The sequence below is a fragment of the Pezoporus wallicus genome, unplaced genomic scaffold, assembly GCF_028554395.1.
Source record: "Pezoporus wallicus isolate ANWC-B61680 ecotype Strahan unplaced genomic scaffold, APGP_CSIRO_Pwel_v1 contig_10790, whole genome shotgun sequence".
Lineage (NCBI taxonomy): Eukaryota > Metazoa > Chordata > Aves > Psittaciformes > Psittacidae > Pezoporus > Pezoporus wallicus.
The window spans coordinates 477,374-498,254 of record NW_026640522.1 but is presented as its reverse complement, the minus strand read 5'-3'; the positions used below and the strand labels follow the sequence as shown (position 1 = coordinate 498,254).

Here is a 20,881-nt window from a genome sequence, read left to right as displayed (position 1 = left end):
GGCTCCTTGTTCACCGCCCCTCTCCTGCTCACCCCTTGCCTGCTTTAGCAATTATCCCAATTAGCCGTGGCCTCTCCTTGCTCCCCGGCTGCTCTGCGCACCCGCATCCCTCCTGCTCTGTGCTGGTGGGCACCGCCAGGCCAGTGGGACGTGGGCCCAGGGGTGATGGGTGACGGCTTCCCAGGTTATGCAAAACTGAGGTGCTTGGGCTCCACGCTGGATCCCAGGGCTCTCCTCAAACCTCCCTGAGGCTAGAGCAGGATGAGGAGGCTGTGCCTGAACTGCTGGTCAGCTCCAGAGGTGCCAGCCCTGTGCCACTGGCATCTGCCACTGCTCCTTCAGATCACCCTGGTGGGTGCTGCCCGTGCTGCCCCAGCCACAAAGGGTGCCCTCCCTCCTACTCCCTCCCTGGGAGCATGGGTGCCCCCAGCCGGCTTCCTGAAAGCCATGGCCCACGTGCGACCACAGCCATCACCCTCCCACACCCCCCAGCTGTGGTTGAAGTTTCCATCCACTGACGTGGGCTGGGGCTGATGTGCAGCCCTGCGGAGGGGCTTCAGCAGCGCTCCCCAGCAGGGACGTGTTGTGGGGACACCTTCCCCAGTGCCCTCCTGAGCCCCTGGGGAGCTGCTGGGTCCTGGAGCATTCCCGACAGCAGAGCCCAGCAGGAGGAATGAAGTCATTTGTTCCTGCACCCTGGCAGTGGCTTCTGCATCCCCCCAGACCTGAAATCCAGGGCAGGTAGAGCCCCATATCCTCTCCCTATACCATGGCCCTGAGCCGTGGCCAGCCTCAGCATGGTCACTACAGCATAGTGTCAGCATGGGCAGACAGCTCCTGCCTGCTCTCTGCCATCAGCCCCGCACCGCAGCACGGAGGGGACACAGCACCCCAGCAGGGTCACACCAGGCAGGGCACTGGGGCTGCCACTCCCGGGGTGGCCCCAAGCACCCATCTCTTGCTGACAGCAGCCCCAGGCTCCCGGGGTTTGATCTTTCCCACTGGAGCAGCCTGTCTGCTCCAATCTGTGTCTGTGGTGCTGCCAAGGGATGCGAGCACCAGGCTCACGCAGCCTGGCACGCAGCAGCCCCGGGCAGGCAGCCCCTGTGCTGGTGAGGAGCTTCTGCTGGCCCCAGCACGCGGGTGTGGGTCAGGGTCCTGCAGAAAGCTAGGGCCTGGGTGAGCTCTGGAAAGTGGGGGCTCCCCAGAGACCCCTTCTCCTTTGCTGAGGGGACAGCTTACATTGAGCTTGCTCCCAAAACCGCACCTTCTTCCCCATCCATAGGTCCACAGCGGCTCCAGAGCACCGTGGAGGACTGCAAAGGTGCTCTGCACCCTACACAGCTTCCTGTCACTCCCAAACCCGCATGTGGCCCCAGCAGACAGGGACGGGGCTCACAGAAGTACAAATCTCTCTGGTTACCCCTGTCCTGCCCTTGTGACAAAGCACAGTCCCCAGTGGCATCCCAACAGCATTCCCAGCAGTCTGGGCATGCCGCATACCCTTCCAGGCTGGAATGCCTGTTTCCATTCCATGGAAAGACGTCACCCCATGCTACACCATGGATGGAGCTAGCTCCAGTGTGACCACTTGCCTCCCCACAGCCTGCATGGGAGCACTGGGATGCAGCACCCCCTTGATCCCTTTTGGTGCTCCTCCAGCCACTGGGCAGGGTCTTCTCTATGGAGGAAAAGGATGGTCCACGAGTTCCTTGTGTAGCATCCCAGGACAGCTCCTACTGCTAAATATATTGGCCAGGCCCTTGACTGACCAGGAGTCAGGGAGAGGAAAGGGGAAATGAAAGCCCCAAGGCCAGATGGTGCTGTCAGCCCCAGGAAACCTCCCCAGCAGCATGTGCAGCACCCTGAGAGATGCAGCCCCCTCCCATGGACCCTCTGCCCAGGGCTCTGCAGGGCTCCCAGCTTCCACCCAAAGTGATGCCAGGCAGTTCAGCAGCTCCTGTGCTTCCCTGTGCCTCCCCCCTGCAGCCGCCCATCCCCATGGCCACAGGCTGCTGCTCTTCCCCCAGCTGAAGCTCTCCCCACCACATGCACAGAGCAGGAGATGTCTCAGGTCCTCGTGCTCAAACCACACCAAAGGAGCCCCAGCAAGTGCGGAAGCTGCTGAGCTGCAGGAAACTGATGCTGAGCAGGAGCAGGAGCTCCACTGGGGGCAGCTCCCAGCCATCACCCACACAGCTCCCTGAAGGGTTACAGACATGAAGGGAAACCAAAACCCTGGGGTCAGCACTCAAATGCATAGAATCATGGAGTGGTTTCAGTTGGAAGTGATCTCAAAACTCCTCCATCTCCAACCCCTGCCACGGGCAGGGACACCTTCCACTAGAGCAGCTTGCTCCAAGCCCCTGTGTCCAACCTGCCCTTGGACACTGCCAGGGATGGGGCAGCCACAGCTTCTCTGGGCACCCTGTGCCAGCGCCTCAGCACCCTCACAGGGAAGAGCTTCTGCCTAAGAGCTCATCTCAGTCTCCCCTCGGGCAGGTTAAAGCCATTCCCCTTGGCCTGTCCCTACAGGCCCTTGTCCCAAGCCCCTCTCCAGCTTTCCTGCAGCCCCTTCAGGCACTGGAGCTGCTCTCAGGTCTCCCCTTCAGGAGCCTTCTCTTCTCCAGGCTGCCCCAGCCCAGCTCTCTCAGCCTGGCTCCAGAGCAGAGCTGCTCCAGCCCTCGCAGCATCTCCATGGCCTCCTCTGGCCTCGCTCCAACAGCTCCACATCCCTCTTGTGCTGCTGCCCCAGAGCAGGATCAGGACTGCAGGGGGGTCTCACAACTCTTCTGGTTAACTTCAAATAACAGACCTAGGTACGCCGCCACAGTGCTCCAGATAGGAGCATTGGTTGCCCAAGCTGAGCGGAAGGGTTGTCAGGAGACCCATGGAGACTTGCAGACTGCTCGGAGCAGGGATGGGAGAGCACACTGTGCCCCTAGGTCCTGCTGGGAGCCGTGGGACAGCCGCTGTGGGACAGCAGGATCCCACCACCCGTGATGAGGCCGTGCTCAGCGGCCTGAAAAAGCTGAAATTCTGCAGCAAAACCAAACCTGTGCTTCCGAGCTGCTGCCCTAGCCAAGTCAGCACCCGGGGCAGAGCAGCAGCTTGGGCACCTCTGCCCCCTGTCCTGTGCTGGCCGGTGTCTCAAAGGGCCATGCAGCCAATGCGCCTCCTCCTCCTCCCTGACCCAGTTTGTGCCTTGCTGCTGCATCCAGGCCAGAGCAGCGCCAGGTTCCAAGCGCCGGCAGTGCCCGGCTCTGACAGGGAACCAGCAAAGAACACGCTAAATGTCATCACGATTACGTCTGCCCCAGCCCAGCCAGCACCAGAGCTGCTCCTCCAGCCCTGCGCCCACCCAGCCTGGAGGAGAAGGGCTGTGAAGAGAGGCCATGTGCCAGCTCCGGTGCATGCTCTGGTTTCTACTGAGCCTCACATCCCTCGGGCTCTGTCAGACCCAGCATCAGCTGGGTGGGAAGGGGGAAGGTTTCTGCAGAGCTGCCATTTCGATATCTGGGCCACCCTGTCCCGTTTTGCTTGGGCACAAGGTGTTCTCTAAAGGACATGGGTGTTCCTTGCACCTTTGCACCCCTGAAATGTGGCTCTGGATCTTTGTGGTCGCCCTCTGCCTGAGGCAGCAGCCACCAGGGAGCTCCAGCTCTCCCCATCAACCCCTGGTAGTATGGCAGGACCAGGAGGGAGTTTCTAGTGGGACTGGTGTTGTGGGGTCAGCAGCAAGACGTGAAGCCCTCCTTGCCTTGGGAGTCCCTGGGGCTGTGCATACATGGGGCAGGGGGAGAGGCAGCTCCTAGGTGAAGAAAGGGTCTCTGAGCAGAGTGGGGGACCCCACCTGCTCTGCAGGGACTGTAGCTGGTCCCACTCCCATAGGGCAGTCCAGCCCCCAGCTCAAAGCATGGCCAGTCTATTGCTCTGGACCTCATGCAGGGCACCTCTAAGGCTGGAGATCCCACAACCTCTCTGAGCCCCCATCCAGTCTTTGGCCTTCAAAGTGAAAATGCATTTCCCTATGTAACTATAGAGAAAAATAGCTGGAATTTCCCATGTCCCAGCTTGTGGCTATTGATCCTCATCCTTTCTCTCCTCCCATAACTATGGAGACCAATACATTTTCCATGAATGTTCTCTTCTGACAGCTGAGCAACCTGAGGTCTGCAGGCAGGGAGATGGTGGGGAGGGGAATGAAGGTCACCACATTCCAGGAGAGGAGATGCTCTCTCTGTCCCTGCTGCCTTGATCTCCCCCAGCCTATGTACATCCCTCCTCCTCCTCCTTGTCCTCCTGCCCTCGGGGCAGCACCAGTAAGGTGGGCACCCACTTCACACCAAGGGCTCCCTGCAGTAGCCATAGTATTAATCACTAAACTGAGTGAATAAGAATATACTCCTTGGGATGTGTTTAGGCTCTTGGAACATCCATAACCTTCAAGCTGGGCAGACCACTGTGCATTAGGACTGTCATGCCATGGAGCATAACTCCCATAGTCTCAAGGTTTGTATGTGACAGCACATGGAAGAGCCACAGGCTTTAGACACTTTTGAAGATCTTCTGAGCATCATTTTTCTCATGGAGGAGTCTCTGTAGAGGGCTTTGAGCCTAGAAACGACCACATCCAAACCATCAGTGTACTGGGACTTGACTGCAGGAGCATCAATGGTCAGGTCCTGACCACCACCAACCCACACACTTCTGATTCAAACAGCAACCAGAGGAACCAGCTCTGCAGCAGCTGGTTGCATCCTTAAGCAACCAGCTGGCAACTGATTCTGCTGGTTTCTTGGCAGACTGTTAAAGAGCATCCTTCCTGCAAAGTGGTGTTTGCATTGCCTGGGTGAGCTGCACATCGCTGGAGCTGCAGGCAGCTCCTGCAATGGGTTTGGTGGAACTGCTTGGAGATAAGAGGTGTGAGAACTGCCCTGCTTTTCTCTCTTGCTGGTGTCTGCACTGGGCTCTTGTGCGGGGTGATGCCACCTCAGCCAGGCCTGGAGGGTCTTAGCTTGGGGAGGGTGGCACTTGGGATCCCTCCTCCTGGTGCTTCAGGGAGGAGGGACAATCTCCAGGGGATGGAGCATGGAACAATGGAGCACTGAGGATGAAGAGGCTTGATGTGGAGCATGGGTGCCACATCCCCATCTCTGCAGGGCTGGGTCACCCTGGGGTGTCACAGGAGCCAGGGCTTGGCTGCTATGGTCCTGCTGTTGAAGCTGCTCTGTGAAAAGCTGAAGATGAGCTCATATTTTTGGTGGGTGAGTTCTCTGTGTGGAGTGATTCACCAGCACAAAACATGAGCGTGGCAAGAACCAGGCTGGATTGTGGAAAGAGCTGGTGATGTGTGCAGGACCCGGTCAAACGAATTGTGCAATGGGAGCAGCAAGCAGTACTAAGGAGTGTTGTGAGTCACTGCAAAAGCACCCAGGTACTGCTGCCAGAAGCACGGACAGCAGAGTGCGATGCCAGTTGTGTTGAAGCACCAAGAGAGGAAGGAAACATCCTGTGAGAATGGGTCCTGCTTCACAGGCGTTATAAATCCAGAAGGGCAGTAAAGGCCTGAGTGTGCTCAATGACTGAACTGATGATGGCTGATGCAGATGATGAGGGAGAAATGTAGGGTCAAGTTATCTCCTGGCATCACCAATCATCTAAGCGGAGTTGCAGCAGAGACTGGCCATAGATGTTACAGAATCACAGAATCACAGAGTGGTTTGGGTTGGAAGGGACCTTAAAGCTCCTCCAGCTCCAACCCCTGCCACGGGCAGGGACACCTTCCACTAGAGCAGCTTGCTCCAAGCCCCTGTGTCCAACCTGGCCTTGAACACTGCCAGGGATGGGGCAGCCACAGCTTCTCTGGGCACCCTGTGCCAGCGCCTCAGCACCCTCCCAGGGAAGAGCTTCTGCCTAAGAGCTCATCTCAGTCTCCCCTCTGGCAGGTTAAAGCCATTCCCCTTGGCCTGTCCCTACATCCCTTGTCCCAAGCCCCTCTCCAGCTTTTCTGCAGCCCCTTTAGGCACTGGAGCTGCTCTCAGGTCTCCCCTTCAGGAGCCTTCTCTTCTCCAGGCTGCCCCAGCCCAGCTCTCTCAGCCTGGCTCCAGAGCAGAGCTGCTCCAGCCCTCGCAGCATCTCCATGGCCTCCTCTGGGCTCACTCCAACAGCTCCATGTCCCTCTTGTGCTGCTGCCCCAGAGCTGGATCAGGGCTTCAGGGGAGCTTCATCCATGCTAAAAAATCTCACCAGATGCCTGGCCTAAAAGAGATGACCAAACCCAGAAGGAACCATCCTTGGGCTGGACTGAACCTGGAATGTTGCTGCCCCCCAGGGACCTTGCAGCTTCACCCACCAGCTGCCTCCGCCTGGAAATCCACCCTCCCTGTTGACAAGATTAGCAGTTGTATTTTTAATCTTCCAGTTCCTCTTACTGGATTAGGGATTTGGAAACGACTTTGCCTCTAGTCCCTCTAAGTGTAATTCTTTGATCTGCTCACCTGCCAAAAGCAGTGTGAGGCTGCTGCTGTCTGGCACCCTAACAGTGTCAACCAGGGATTCCCTTAATCCTGCCCATCCTCCCTGGGTCGGGTTTTGCTTACTTCCCTGCTAATGCTCCTGAGTGCGGATAGGAAAAACCAATACATTATACTTGAACTCACAGAGCAAAGGAAATTGCAGGAAGTGAGTGAGCAAAGGCCATTTTGTGTTATTAATTCAGAGGCATCCCCGTGCTGACCCAGCTGCCCGGTGTCTTTGTGCTGCTGTGCCCTGAGTTAGTCAACAGCTCAATTTAAAAGTAATCATAAATTATATCAGGCACCTTTTCTGCTGAACAAGAGTGTCTGTGCCCAGACACTGGGGATCTTCATGGTGCCCCAATGGCTCTGTTCAGCTCTACTTCGTGTGCTCAATGGTGACATAGGGCATTCCCCATCCCAGCACAGCAGCATTTCTCAGCTTCTCCTCCACCTACCCAGGTACGTGTGCAGCATCTGCAGCCCAAGCCAAGGCCTGGAACTCCTTTTTTCCTAGGGGTTTTATTAGGCTTTATGGGGTCCTTGAAGTCAAGTGCCAATGGTTAAGTCTTGTGCAAGGGAACCTTGGCCCCAAGTTTTCATCCCAGTGTGTGAGTGCTCAAGAAGATTTGAGGAGCGAGTGCAGAGGAGGCCATGGAGATGCTGTGAGGGCTGGAGCAGCTCTGCTCTGGAGCCAGGCTGAGAGAGCTGGGCTGGGGCAGCCTGGACAAGAGAAGGCTCCTGAAGGGGAGACCTGAGAGCAGCTCCAGTGCCTGAAGGGGCTGCAGGAAAGCTGGAGAGGGGCTTGGGACAAGGGATGTAGGGACAGGCCAAGGGGAATGGCTTTAACCTGCCAGAGGGGAGACTGAGATGAGCTCTTAGGCAGAAGCTCTTCCCTGGGAGGGTGCTGAGGCGCTGGCACAGGGTGCCCAGAGAAGCTGTGGCTGCCCCATCCCTGGCAGTGTTCAAGGCCAGGTTGGACACAGGGGCTTGGAGCAAGCTGCTCTAGTGGAAGGTGTCCCTGCCTGTGGCAGGGGGTTGGAACTGGAAAAGCTTTAAGGTCCCTTCCAACCCAAACCATTCCATGATTCTATGACTTTATGAAGTACAGACCACAAGTCACCCTCCTAGGGTACGATGTGGGGTGTCCTAGCCTTTATGCTTATGTCTGCCAGTGACAACAACCAGGAAGCCCACAGCAATATAGGATGCTCTCCTGTCTACTCTCCAGGAACCTGAGAGCACTGCTGGGACCCAGCGGTGTTGTGACCCCACACACACACCATGCTGAGACCACCACATCCCCAGGGACCTGTAAGACCCTGTGCCCAGCTCCGCCTCCCTGGAGCTCAGCAGGGATTGGGATGCTTGGTCAGGTTTTGACCTCAGTATAGGGGGAGCCCCTCTGCTCCGCTTCCACAGGGGTGGCTGTGGGTCAGGCTCAGGCCCAGACATGGGTTTAGGGGTCCCTTGGGGTATGGGGGATTCGGCATCAAGCAAAAGTGGTGCGGGGGGGGGGGGGGGGAAGAGAGGGGCATCCCTCGTGTTGCAGCCTTTCCCCAGCCCCAAAAGCTTTGGGGGGTGCTGGTGGGGGCCCCTTTCCCCCATGCCCCCTGGTGCTGACCCCCAGCCGCTGCCACCGGAGCAGCGTCGCCCATCGCCCCCCGCTCCCAGCCCGCACCGCGGAGCCATTTCCAGCGGCGGCTGCTGAGTCACTGCGGGCCCCGCGGACCCCGCGCGGGGCCCGGCCGGGGGTGCGGGGGGGAGCGGCGGGGAGCGGAGCGGGGCGGGGGTGCGGGGCGGGGTGCGGGGCGGCGGGCCCGGCGCTGCTGAGCGAGGGAAATGTGAGCCGGCTGCACCACTGCGGCGGCACTGCGGGAGCCGGCGGCAGCGGAGCGGGAGCGCGCAGGCAGCGCCCGCGCCCGCGAGCCCCGGGGACAGCGGGGACGGAGCCCGCCCGCCCGGCGGCACCTGCCGGAGGGGAAAGCGGGGTCCGCAAGCTGCAGCCCCCCCCCCCCCCTCCCCGTGCCCGGACGGCAGCGGTGTTGCATCAGCCCCGAGCGGAGCGGCGGCTCCGCGGCCGGAGGAGGCGGCGGGAGCCGGGGAAGGGAGAGCGGAGCCCGGGCCGGGCGGGAGGTGCCTCCCCGGCGCTACCTGCCGCCTCCCCCGCCGCTCCCGCAGCGCGTCCGCGCGGAGCATCCGGAGCCGGCGGGAGCCCGGCGCCGCCAGCGCTGCCTTTGTGCCCCGTACCGGACTCCCCCGGGCTGCCGGGGAAGCTGCTGGAGGAGGCTGCCGGGCCGTGGGAAGCAGCGGCGGTGGAGACCCGTGGGCATCCTCGGGGAGCAGCGCCTGCATCCCTCTGCCTTTCAGATAACCTTTAGCTGCCTGGGCCTCTGAACCTCTGCCGGGGACGGAGCGCGGGTCTGGAGGCTCAACGGAGGGCACGGCGGCCCCGGGACCCCCCGTCCGAAGCACGGCGGGGCAATGCAGGTAACGACTGGCAGCCGCCGGTGCTTTCGGCCGAGGCTGCCCCGGGGGGCATCACCCTGCGGGCGCGCAGGCGCGGGCGTGAGGCCGTGTGCGGGAGTGCGGGACTGCACATGTGTGCACATGTGTGTGCACCGCTGGGCCGAGCGTGGGGCTGCGGGGTGCTGCGTCGTTTGGGCTGCTGGGAAGGGCCGCGTCCCCGCAGGGGTGATGGGGATGCGGGGTACGCTGTGGGGCTGCACCGGGGCTGTGCACGAAGGGGTGTGACGGTGCGAGTGTGGAAGCGCAGCGGTTGTGCGCAGGGATCACCGTGCCCATCGTCGGTGCGCTGCGGGTGAGTGTCTGCGTGAGACCTGCGGGCAGAGAGCGGGGCGCGGGGGGGAGGGTTTTGAGCTGCTCGTGGGGCGCGGGATGTGGGGTGCAAGGTGTGGGGGACGCAGGTCGCGAGGCCTCCCTCCACAGGGATGCTTGCGGGACGCGAGCGCTGCCAGGGCATGGCCCCCTGGGACACCCGCGCTGGGGTCGGGCAGGGATCCAGCCCCCCATGGTGCTCAGACATCCAGGGTTGACTCCCCCATGGCCTCTTGCCATCCCCAAGGGCTGCTGCTGCAAACAGATGGCCCCCTCGGGCCCCCTCCGTCAGGCCTGGCAGGGCTCTGCGGGAGCAGGCATCCCTCTAACAGGATTTGTGGCGTGATGGAGGAGAGCGAGCGCCTTCGCCCTTCTCGGAGGAGAGACAGGCTGTCGCCAGGGCTGCTGAGGCAGAAAATGGCCACGGGCTGGCTGCCTGCCCCCATTTCCTGCCCCCAAACGTGGCCTGTCCTCTCCAGCAGCCCCGGGACAAGGGCAGGGACCTGGGACGAGGGAGAGGAAGCTGGAGGGAGGGATAATAGCAGGGACAGATCAGGAGCAAGCGATGGAGGTAAAAATAGATCCACTGAGCAGAGGAGGGGCTAAACGTGAGAGAAAACCCTGAGCAGAGGCAGGTCTGGGGGGGAGCCTCCCCCGGAGGGGCCCTGCGTGCCAGTGGGGTGCAGGGTGGCAATCCTCCCAGCCCCAGGGCAGAGGGGGGACCCGGGACCCTGCACTCGGGGCCTCTGAGGAGATGCCTGGGGGGAAATTCCTGCCTGCTCCCACTTCCGCCAGCCCAAACATGCGGGTGGATGGACAGGACCTGCAGGGAGCAATTGCCAAATTGCCGGGATGCAGGCGGGCACGCATCCCGAGGGAGCACTGGCAGCCAGCAGATCCCTGAAGAGCCTTGGATCCAACCCCCTCTCCCTTTCATTTCCAGCAAGCAGGAAGCTGAGCTGGGCCCAGAGGTGCCAGGGGCGGACGGGACGAGGCAGCAGCGCAGGTGAGCTGCCCCCCAGCGTGGGATGCTCCCAGAGCCCCTGCCCCACGGGACCTGCAGCTGAGGGCAAGCAGGAGAGCCGGGAAGTCAGAGCAAAGGAATTTGCAAACACATTCTTCAGCACCAGGAGGATCCCACAGCACGTAAACAGGAATTAAAGGCCCAGTAGGGGCGGGGGCGAGGTGGGGGCTGCCTCCAGTTCCTGCAGGACCCCCCCCGATTCACCTGCCCTGAGCAGCGCCTGGTGCCACAGACCCAAACTTAGTGTTCCCAACTGCAGCTGATCCAGCGTGGGAAGCGTCAGTGGAGGCAAAGCGGGGGCTGCTGTGACGGCCAATGTCACATTAACATCCCGGCGAGGCGCTGTGGGGAGCTGATGCTTTGATCGCCTGCCCAAGAGCATCCTCCAGGGCAGGCAGGATGCTGCTGTGAGCCCTGCCTGCCCCTGCCCGCCCCGGCCTCACACCCTCAGGGCTGGCCGGAGAAGAGGGGTGCAGGGCCCGCCGGCACTGCCCCTCATCCCCAGGATGTTCTCCCGCACCAGTGGCTGCTCCCTGTGCTCCTGCTCTGCAGCCAGACCGAGATTGAAAGCTCCTCAGGCTGCCGGCATGTTTTAGCCTCATGCAGGCATCCCTCAGAGACCCCAGAGCAGTGGACAGTAATGTGAAAACGATACTCATGTCGTGTCTGAAAGGGCAACAGGTCATCATTAAGATGGAGGCAATGAAAATCATCCACCCAGAGAAGTTTTCGGAGCTGCAGGCCTCGCAGCCGCGCTACGCGCCCGCCCCGCGCCGGGAGCCGCCCCTCGTGGCCAAGCGCGCGTGGCCCTCCGAGTCCGAGATCATCGTCAACCAGGCGTGCGGGGACATCCCCGCCTTGGATGCCACCCCCGGCCCCCTGCCGCTGCCCCGGACTCCCCCCCTGCCGCGGCGAGAGCGCGGGTACCAGAGCCAGCGGAAGGGCAGCTCCGAGGTCTGCTACCACCGGCAGCCGCCGTCGGACGAGGTGATCGTCAACCAGTACGTGCTGCACCCCTCGACGCCCTGCGAGCCCCTCGAGTGCCCCACCTGCGGCCACATGTACAACTTCACCAACAAGCGGCCCCGCATCCTGTCCTGCCTGCACTCGGTGTGCGAGGAGTGCCTGCAGATCCTCTACGAGTCCTGCCCCAAGTACAAGTTCATCTCTTGCCCCACCTGCAAGCGGGAGACCGTCCTCTTCACCGACTACGGGCTGGCGGCGCTGGCCGTCAACACCAGTATCCTCAACAGACTGCCGGCCGAGGCTCTGGCCGCCAACCCCGTCCAGTGGAGCAGCGACACCGACCGCAGCTGCTACCAGACCTTCCGCCAGTACTGCGGGGCTGCCTGTACCTGCCACATCCGAAACCCGCTGTCTTCCTGCACCATCATGTGAGCCCCGCGCCCCTGCCCGCACCACCGGGTGGGAGAGGACAGCACAGTGCCGCGGCCGGGCCCCAGCCCCTTCTTTACTGATGGCACAGCCCAGCGGATGCTCTGATGCTCACCATAGCTGAGGATGTGGGACCGGCATCCTTGCCAGCATTGGTGGGGGGCAATGGGGATGCTGGGACCTGCCAGCAGCCCCCCACACCCCAGTGGTGCCCGGGGAGAGGGACACTGGGATGGGGAGCACATCTACCAGTGCATCCAGGGGCTCCATTTCCCCTGGTCCTGTGACAAGTGTCCCCGCTGTGCATCGAGCATCTCACTGTGCTCCTTCCCCAGCCACCTTCTCCCTCTTCTCTCCCTGTGGCTCCTGAGAGTGGACGCTGGGTCCCAGCCAGAGCAACACCCTCCCCATTGCCCCATACAAGGAGGTGCACGGTGCCACGCTGGGTCACCTGCGCAGCACAGGAGGTGAGGACAGGTCCCCGCTGTGTTGTGTCCCCCCCGACCCTATAAGTTATTTGCCAAAGCTTTCATCTCAGCGGCCAAGCCGCCGCGCACCCGAGTTGTTGTAGCCACGCCAAGCGCCGCACCGGCCCCTCGGTTGCCAGCAGACACGCGGCCCGTTTCCTCCACAGGCCCTTGAGGAAAGCTCCACTTTATCCTCGTTTTGGAGGATTCTTGTTTTTTTCCCCATCCATCCCCGGCTGCCCCATCCCAGGCCACTGCACACTCACAAAGGCATTGAGCCGTGGCTGTTCTCTGCTCCTCTGCACTGATGCCCCATGGGATGGCCCAGGGGGGTGGCTCAGGGTCTTGTTCCCCAGGTTGCTGGCTCCAGCGAGGGGATTTGGCTGGGCGGGGGGGGGCAGAGATCTGGCTCCTGCCCATGGTCCCTTCCCTGGAGCAGCACCTCTGCTCTGTCCCCTGTGCAGAGGGGCTGGCAGGGCGGCAGGCCCCTGGGCACAGTCTTGCTTCCTCCAGGCACCTGGAGGCGCAGGTTTGCTGCCAACAAAGCAAAAAAGAATTAAAGAAAAAGCCATAATTCACGGGTGCTCCTGCGGGGCCGAGCACCGCGACCCGGCACCAGGGGCACCGGGGCTGGGCGAGCCAGAGGGGCCCTGCAGAGCCCCCACAGCATCAGCTCCCAGCACTGGCCAAAGCCCAGCATCCGCCCAGGGAGCGGGGCTGAACTCACCCCCCCTGCCCACCCCAAGGGACAGGGCAATGCTGCCGGTGCAGCCCCAGGTACCACTCGCTGCCGGTGCAGAACAGGGCCGATCCCAATTCCGTGTTGCTCTGCCAATGCCTCCCGCTGCTGGTTGTGATGATGATCATGTTTTATACCCGGCCTTGATCTAACCCCATCAGTCTCCCCAATAAAGATTATATTGCAACGAATGGTGAGCAGCGTCTCGAGGCACGTGGCTGTGGGCAGGAGAAGGGCTGCACAACGCTTGGTCTATGTGGTGAGCTGGGGGAGAGATCATAGAACCACAGAGCAGTTTGTGTTGGAAGGGACCTTAAAGCTCATCCAGCTCCAACCCCTGCCACGGGCAGGGACACCTTCCACTAGAGCAGCTTGCTCCAAGCCCCTGTGTCCAACCTGGCCTTGAACACTGCCAGGGATGGGGCAGCCACAGCTTCTCTGGGCACCCTGTTCCAGCGCCTCAGCACCCTCCCAGGGAAGAGCTTCTGCCTAAGAGCTCATCTCAGTCTCCCCTCTGGCAGGTTCAAGCCATTCCCCTTGTCTGTTCCTACGGGCCCAGAGGATATCGTGTGGAGATACCCAGAGCAAGTGCTTTCTGCTGGACTGACGCTTTCTTCTCCCACTTGGCTCTCGGCTCTGGTGCGATTGTGTCCCCTTCTTGCCCAGTCCCTGGTCCCCTTGCATGTGGCTGGGCACCATGGGGTACCTTGCCCACTCTGTCAAGCAGACCCCAACCACACCAAGGGCTCTTAAATGCCCATTGATGTCCCGTTCCCCCACAAGTGATGAGGGGGGGATGATTTGCCATTCTGTCACCCACTGGTGAAGCGAGCCTGGTAGGGACACAGGCAGCGCTGTCACTCCAGCCCCAGCGGCACACAGGGACCACCCCGGAGCCTGGCATGCACTCGGCATCACTGGCACATGCATCAGGGGGAGCACCCACTGCCTGCACTGAATGGCCCCCAGTGGCTCCCACTGGGAGAGGCAGACGCAGAAACAGCCAGGAGGATGCTCTGGGTGCACCATGGGGTGTGAGCTGTGCGCGCAGGCTGGCATGTGCACACGTGTGTACATGCGTGTGCACTGCGGAGGGGGGGTGTGTGTGCACACTGAGGTTTCAGTGCAGGCACAGCCCCACCACCCGGTGCTCACCCCGAATTCCTTTCCTCTGGAGCAGCTGCTGTCCATGCCCTCTGCTATGGGCCACTGTGGAGCAGCACTGGTGCTTCCCGGCTCATGGCTGAGCCCCAAGGGGCAGCCCCATCCCTGGGGTGCTGGTGGCTGAGGACCCTTTGTCCTCGAGTGCTGGTTCCCCCCCAGGGGGGATTTTATGTCTGGAAAACAAACCCACATCCCAGTCCAAGGGTGCTGAATTGCAGCATCAATAATGCAGCCAGTGCCATCCCTGGTCCTGAGCACACTGTGGCCATGACCTGGCTCCTCATGTCTGCACCCACATCCTCCATGGATGTGGGGGGCACGCACAGCTCTGGCCACAGAGCATGGGGCTCCTGATGTTCACAGCTTCCCCATAGTGAGCCCCATGATGCGGCTGCTGGGGCAGCCCCAGTCCAGGATGTGAATTGCCATCACCCCGAAGGCTCATCCTGACTCCAGGATGAGCACCTCCATCTGTGGGGACCTAAAGACACTGCAGCAATGGGTCAGCCATTCCCTGCCCTCAAAGCAGGAATTTACCCACCCTTTTTATTACATAAGATGAAGGGTACAGTGTGTCCCCCCCCCCCCCCCCCCTTGGTACCTCTTGGGCACAGAGTAAATTTAAAAGTGCTAATTTGATTTTGAGTTGCAATTAAGGAAAAAAATGGGGCCTTTCAGGAGTCAGTGCTGAGTGACAGCCCATTTCTCCAGCCCTATTAACCTCAAATGAGCACCTGCTGGCAGAGGGGCCTGGGTGTGCTGGGGGAGACAGGGACGGGACACGGTGCCAGCACTCAGATCGTGGCTGCAGGTGAACTGAAAGTCTGTCAAAGTCACTCTGGCATCACAAGCCCTGAAACACTCCCATGGCCGCTGCAGGAGCAGGTTTGGCCACATGTGAGCTCCCAGATGTTCCCAGATGAGCTGGTTGCAAAATCTGATCACAAACGCGCAGAACCCCAGCCTGGTTTGTGTTGGAAGGGACCTTAAAGCTCATCCAGTTCCAACCCCTGCCACGAGCAGGGACACCTCCCCCTAGAGCAGCTTGCTCCAAGCCCCTGTGTCCAACCTGTCCTTGGACGCTGCCAGGCTGGGATGAAGCTCTGGGCTCTCCCAGTATCCAGGCAGGTCCATGATGGGAGAGGGGATCTGGGGGGTGAAATGGCTCCTGGGAATGAGTCTTCCCAAACACCCTCATTTTAGACGTGGGAAGTGCCAGGAAGGGGCAGGTCTCTGCTGGTTTGGGGTCTGCTTTTGGCACATGTGCAGGGATGATGTTTCCCAGCCGCTCTTCCCCAGACCAGCTCCCAAGGCCGGTCCCCAGGCTTCCAGCCCCACCAGTCCCCATTCTGCCCCTCCAGCCCGCGGGAGGCTGCACAACAGCACCTGCTGGTGCAGAGAGTGGGGATGCTTGGCCCCATCACCAGGCTGTGCTGAGCTGTGGCCGAGCACCAGGTCTGTGCCCTCCTTGGGGACAGGCAGCCTCGAAACCTCAGCCAGGGCAGTCACGCACTCGGAACAGCCGTTTGAGCAGAGAGGAAGCTGCTGCAACGGCCTCTGCCAGCTCCAGCCTTTCACAATGAGGTGCAATCCCACGGTGAGAAGATGATGGAGCACGGCACGGAGCCCGAGAGGCTGCAGGTCCCAAGGGCAACGCCGGCCCCACGGCTGGGGAGGGACTGCAGAGTGCACCAGCACCCGCTGGGCTCACTCCCAGCTCCATGTTCCAGGCTGGATGCTGGTACAGAAATTGCTCCCAGTGCCCCACCACTTCCATGTCATCCCTCTGCACTCCCTCTCATGGGTGCAGGATAAGGACAGCGCTGGTGTGGCCCCAGCATGGGGGTCGAGGGGGAGATGCTGCTGTTTGGGGTACGAATGCCTCTGACCAGAGCTGGATGGAAGCCTGACACCACATACCCTGACCCCCAACTCTTGCCTACCCAAGTGGCTGAGACCGGGCACACTCAGTGCATGCCAGGGGCTGGCTCTACTGCTGCCAGCTGGGCAGAGCTGGTCACCCGGGCTGCAGGCACAGGACACAGGGCTCCAGCAGGAGATACAGCCCCAAAGAGCCCTGAATGGGCAGGTCCCTGTGGGGATGGGGACCGATGTCACCGGTCTGGGGACACCACATCACCCTCCTATGCCAGCACCTGGGAGATGTGATGAAGCATTTGGGATGCAATGTCACATCAGGGGCTTGTGTGGGGTGTCAGGGGAGGGCTGCGAGGGCCACTGGGGCAGATGGGATGGTTTTGGGGGGCTGTGCTGGAGTCTGTGTTGGTGGGGAGAGGGCTCCACACTGAAATGGAGCAACTGAGGTGCAGCAAAGGACAGCTGGGGGGACTGGTGAGGAGGTGGATGAGGGCTGCACAGAGGTGCATGTGGTGAGGCTGGGGTGCAGGAACTGCAGGAGGGTGATGGGGGCTGCAGCAGGGTGTGCACAGCGTGCATATGACTGCTGGGGGAGGTTGTGGTGCTCAGTGGGGGTATAAGGGGACTGTGAGGGACCAGAAGGTGCATGTGTGGGGCTCTGGGGATGCTGTGCCAGGGGACGTGCCCTGCAGTCAGAGACCTGCTGCAGTCTTCTGTGGCTCTGGGCATCTGCTGTGGGCTGCAGCTCTCGGTGCTGGTGCTGCTCTTAGTGCTGGTGCTGCTCATGGTGCCAGTGCCACTCATAATGCTGATGCTTCTCGCTGCTATCTCTGCACATTAAATATACCCAAGTCCTTGCTAGCAGACACAACCCAGCCTGTTGTGCACCCAGGAAGCTGTGGCAGCACCCCTGGGCTTTGCATCACCAATGGGGTTGGTCCCACACCACAGCCTCCCAGGGACCCCATCCCCAGGGTATTTGGGTGTCCTTCTCCAGCTTCCAGCCCCAAGAGGAGCCGGCAGCCACGGCGCAAAGGGCTCATCATGCTCCATCGTGTCCCTGTGGGCACAGCTCTGGCCTGGTTTGCCCAAATGCCCACAATACCCCCATGCAATGTAGAGCAGGACACAGGCCAGGCCTCCTGTGTGGTGGCAGACCCCCCCCCCCCCCCCCGCCCCGGGTGCCTGAGCCCCCCCAGCCCCGTCGAGCTGAAAATGCCCCTGGCCAGGGCGGAGCTGGGGCTTCTCCTGATGGAGCTGCTCCACTTGGTATAAATAAATGCTCCTCAGTGCCACGGGGGTGGGGGGGACCCTGCCTGCAGCCGCCTCCCAGCATGGCCTGTTTTGGGGTGCCCTGCTCCTACCTGCGGCACCTCGGCTCTTGCTGCAGCAGCACATGGCAGAGCTGATGCTACGAGTGCCCCGGCAAAGCCCACGGCCCACACCTCTGCCCCCATGGGCACAAGGGCTCCCGCAGGGCTGTGCGGGCAGGGGAGCAGTTGCTGGCTCCCCACCTTTGCTGGAGGAAGGGGAAGGGAAAGGGGAAGCAGAAGGGGGACAGGGGGTACCCCATGGTCCCCCCCAGCCGCAACCCTGGGGAGGTGCCCGCAGCATGTTTCCGGGGGAGAAGGGCAAAGCCAGGACATGCAGCTGGTTGCACAACCCTGGCACAGCCAGGCAGGAGGACAGGGCACAGAGGAGCCAGGCACAGGGAAGGGGGACAGCACAGGGGGGCGATTTGGCACAGGATCTGTGTGGGGCTTTGCAGGGCACCAAGGCGGGGGGCTGGTGGTGATAAATGAGCAGCACAGCCCAGGCTGCGAAGATGAGCGCCAGCAGTGCAGGGACTGACTCCTCCATGGCATCTTGGGGCTCTGACATCTCCCTGCTACCCACCACCAGCCCAAAGGTGGCAGAAAGCCAGGAGCCGCCCCTGTTCCCATCCCCCCAGGGTATAACTGCCCCCAACAAGTATCTGCCAGGCCTGTGCTCCGCAGTGTGTAGTGGAACAAGGGTGCAGAGGAGATGCACCATGGCCTGCGCATCACCTGGCTGGGACACTGCCCCAGCTGCAAGCAAGCAGCAGAGCCCACGTCCTGCTCACCTCTGTGATACTCCTGCCTCCCAGCAGCCATAGTGCCCACTGGAGCTGGCTGCCAGCACCGAGCTGTGTTTGCTCTCTTATCGCCAGGAAGAGCAAAGCATGAGCACGGGCTGGCACCACTCAGCAGGCTGGGAGGTGCAGTGGTGGGGGCAGCACCTTCTCACAGGGTGGCTGGAGACCACGGGCTGTCCCCATCCCCTCCTTGTGTCACCATGGGGCCCCAAAGGGACATGCTCAACATGGACCAAGCACTGAACTCAGCTGGGCACAGCCATGACACAAATGCCACTTGTATTTCCAGTCCATGCTGGGGAAGCCCAGTCCATCTGTCCCAACACAGGCAGTGCAGCCCCTGGCACAGCCCCCATGGGGGACAGCCCTGCTCTGCCCGCAGAGCCCCTCTGGTTCCCAGCCCATGCCAAGTATGTGCCCTCCTGCTCCATCCGCCCCTTCACTGCTGCAGTGTTGTGTCACCTGGTGCGTGGTGGGACGCAGGCAATGGCCAGCTCCAGGATCACCTCCCTTGGCTGCCCACTCCACCTCCTCTGCTGCCTCAACCGCCCTGGGCTCACTGGCAGCGCAGGGTATCCCGGGCATCCAGGTTCACAGGCGTGCTCCCACCCTGGCATCCTCACCCCAGGGGCGAAGCGGGAGCAGTGCTCCTCTTCTCCCCTTGCATGGCCCATGGAGGCTTATTTGTCGAGGATGAGGAAGAGCAGCACCATCAGGAGGACGGGGAGGAAGATGAGGAGCAGGCTGAGCATCTCTGCCACCAGCAGCAACCCCAGCAGCAGGAGGTAGCAGCAGCGGCAGCGGCGCTCGAGCCGCGCCAGCGCACGGATGAGGCAGGCTGGGTAGCGGATGCAGGGCAGGCACCCAAACATGCGGCTGGTGTGGAAGCGCACGTGGAAGCGATGCTCCAGGGCGCCGGCGAGGCCCGGGCGCCGCGGTGGCAGGGCAGGGGGCCGAGGGCTGACCAGGGTCCCCGGGGAGCCGGGCTGGGCGTGCAGCAGGAGCAGCTCCTCCTGCAGCTTGCAGATCTCCCACTCCAGCATGGGCGTCTTCTGGCGGCAGATGGGGCAGCGCACGCGGCCGAACTCGGCGCTGGCAGCTGTGTCCATGATGGCGCGCAGGCAGGCGCGGCACAGCCCGTGGTTGCAGTTGAGCAGCGCCGGTTTGTGCCGCTGCTCGTCGTAGGGCTCTGTGCAGATGGGGCACTCATCCTCACCACCCGCCGGCAAGTGGCACGGCTCCACTGCCACCGCCTCATCGCTCAGTGTCTGCTTTTCCTCAATGGAGAGGCTCAGGATGGAGCTGGAGGCACCTTCCAGACTGGGGGAACCCCTCCACGATGCTGGGCTCTCCCCATGCGGCAGGATGGGGCTGGCAGCAGCAGGAGGGTCATGCCCCGCAGGCAGGGTGGCAGCGTGGGCAGGCGGCTCAACGTGCCTGGGCAGGAGAGGCTCCATTGCATCCTGCACCGGCGGCGGGTTCCAGAGTCCCCAGGCAGCGGTGGGAGCCTCTCCGCAGAGCTGGGGTAGGTCCTGGGGACCCCCCAAGCCCTCAGTCTCACTTTGCTGCCCAGCACAGCATTCCCCTGTTGCCTGCACCGGCTGTGGGCCAGGCTCTGCTCCCTCGCCTGCTGCTGGCTCCATGGGGGCAGCCATAAGGCAGGCACCCCCTTACTGACACCCGCTGGGTCCCCTATGGGCTGGGTGCAGGCTGTGGGTGCTGCTCCAGGGCAGGACGCGGCCTTCAGCACCGGTGCCACGAGGGCTCAAGGGTAGCAGCATCTGCACCGAGTCCCGCCATTCCTCCGGCACGATTTGGGGCTCCCTCCCAGACCGACAGGTCAGGACCCCCCAGAGCAGCGTGTGCCCCCATCACCCTCACCGACAGGCCACCCCGAGAGCTGAGGTGATCGTGAGCATCCAAAAGTCACTTCCTCCTCCTCCTCTTCCTCTTCCTGCCCAGCGCCGATGCAGAACTGACCCGCCACAGTCTGGAGGAGAAGGCAACGAGCTGGTGCTGCCGCGGTGCCAGCTCAGGGCGCAGGAGCTGCCCTGGGCCAGGCAGGGCTGGGGCTGGCTCCTGGCTCTGACCAGTCTGGTTTGTCAGCTTCTGGAAGCGGCTCAAATGCAGGCAGCTCGGGGCAGGCGGCCATGCCCTCGCCAATCAGCTCCCGCCGCAGCCGGGGAGGAGCTGGGCCCACGGCCGCCTCTCCTCCTCACCCAGCACAAATGGAGCCACCTCTGTGGCCACTGCCCCCCATAGCACTGCCCGTGGGCACTGCCCCAGCCAGCCCCCCAGCTCCCATCCCAGCCAGCCCCCCAGCTCCCATCCCAGCCAGCCCCCCAGCTCCCATCCCAGCCAGGCCCCAGCTCCCATCCCAGCCAGCCCCCCAGCTCCCATCCCAGCCAGGCCCCAGCTCCCATCCCAGCCAGCCCCCCAGCTCCCATCCCAGCCAGGCCCCAGCTCCCATCCCAGCCAGGCCCCAGCTCCCATCCCAGCCAGCCCCCCAGCTCCCATCCCGGCCAGCCCCCCAGCTCCCATCCCGGCCAGCCCCCCAGCTCCCATCCCAGCCAGCCCCCCAGCTCCCATGCCGGCCAGCCCCCCAGCTCCCATCCCGGCCAGCCCCCAGCTCCCATCCCGGCCAGCCCCCAGCTCCCATCCCGGCCAGCCCCCAGCTCCCATCCCGCCAGCCCCCAGCTCCCATCCCAGCCAGGCCCCAGCTCCCATCCCAGCCAGGCCCCA

The 20,881-nt window shown here is 62.3% G+C and overlaps 2 protein-coding genes across 2 annotated transcripts; one reads left to right on the top strand and one right to left on the bottom strand.

Annotated features, from left to right (window-relative positions):
• The first annotated feature begins 10,590 nt into the window (after positions 1–10,590).
• On the top strand, positions 10,591–13,172 carry RNF208 (ring finger protein 208). Its single transcript, XM_057419327.1, has one exon. It carries the CDS (start codon positions 10,981–10,983, stop codon positions 11,776–11,778), a length of 798 nt encoding a protein of 265 aa, XP_057275310.1. The 5' UTR covers positions 10,591–10,980; the 3' UTR covers positions 11,779–13,172.
• A 5,247-nt stretch (positions 13,173–18,419) lies between these two features.
• LOC130604632 (uncharacterized) lies at positions 18,420–20,467 on the bottom strand. The gene has a single exon (XM_057419326.1). It carries the CDS (start codon positions 19,792–19,794, stop codon positions 18,820–18,822), a length of 975 nt encoding a protein of 324 aa, XP_057275309.1. The 5' UTR covers positions 19,795–20,467; the 3' UTR covers positions 18,420–18,819.
• Between the last annotated feature and the right edge of the window lie 414 nt (positions 20,468–20,881).

What these genes read in the sequence shown, in the direction of transcription:
- LOC130604632 (XM_057419326.1), bottom strand. Translation starts at nt 19,794, where the DNA reads ATGGCTGCCCCCATGGAGCCAGCAGCAGGCGAGGGAGCAGAGCCTGGC.
- RNF208 (XM_057419327.1), top strand. Translation starts at nt 10,981, where the DNA reads ATGCAGGCATCCCTCAGAGACCCCAGAGCAGTGGACAGTAATGTGAAA.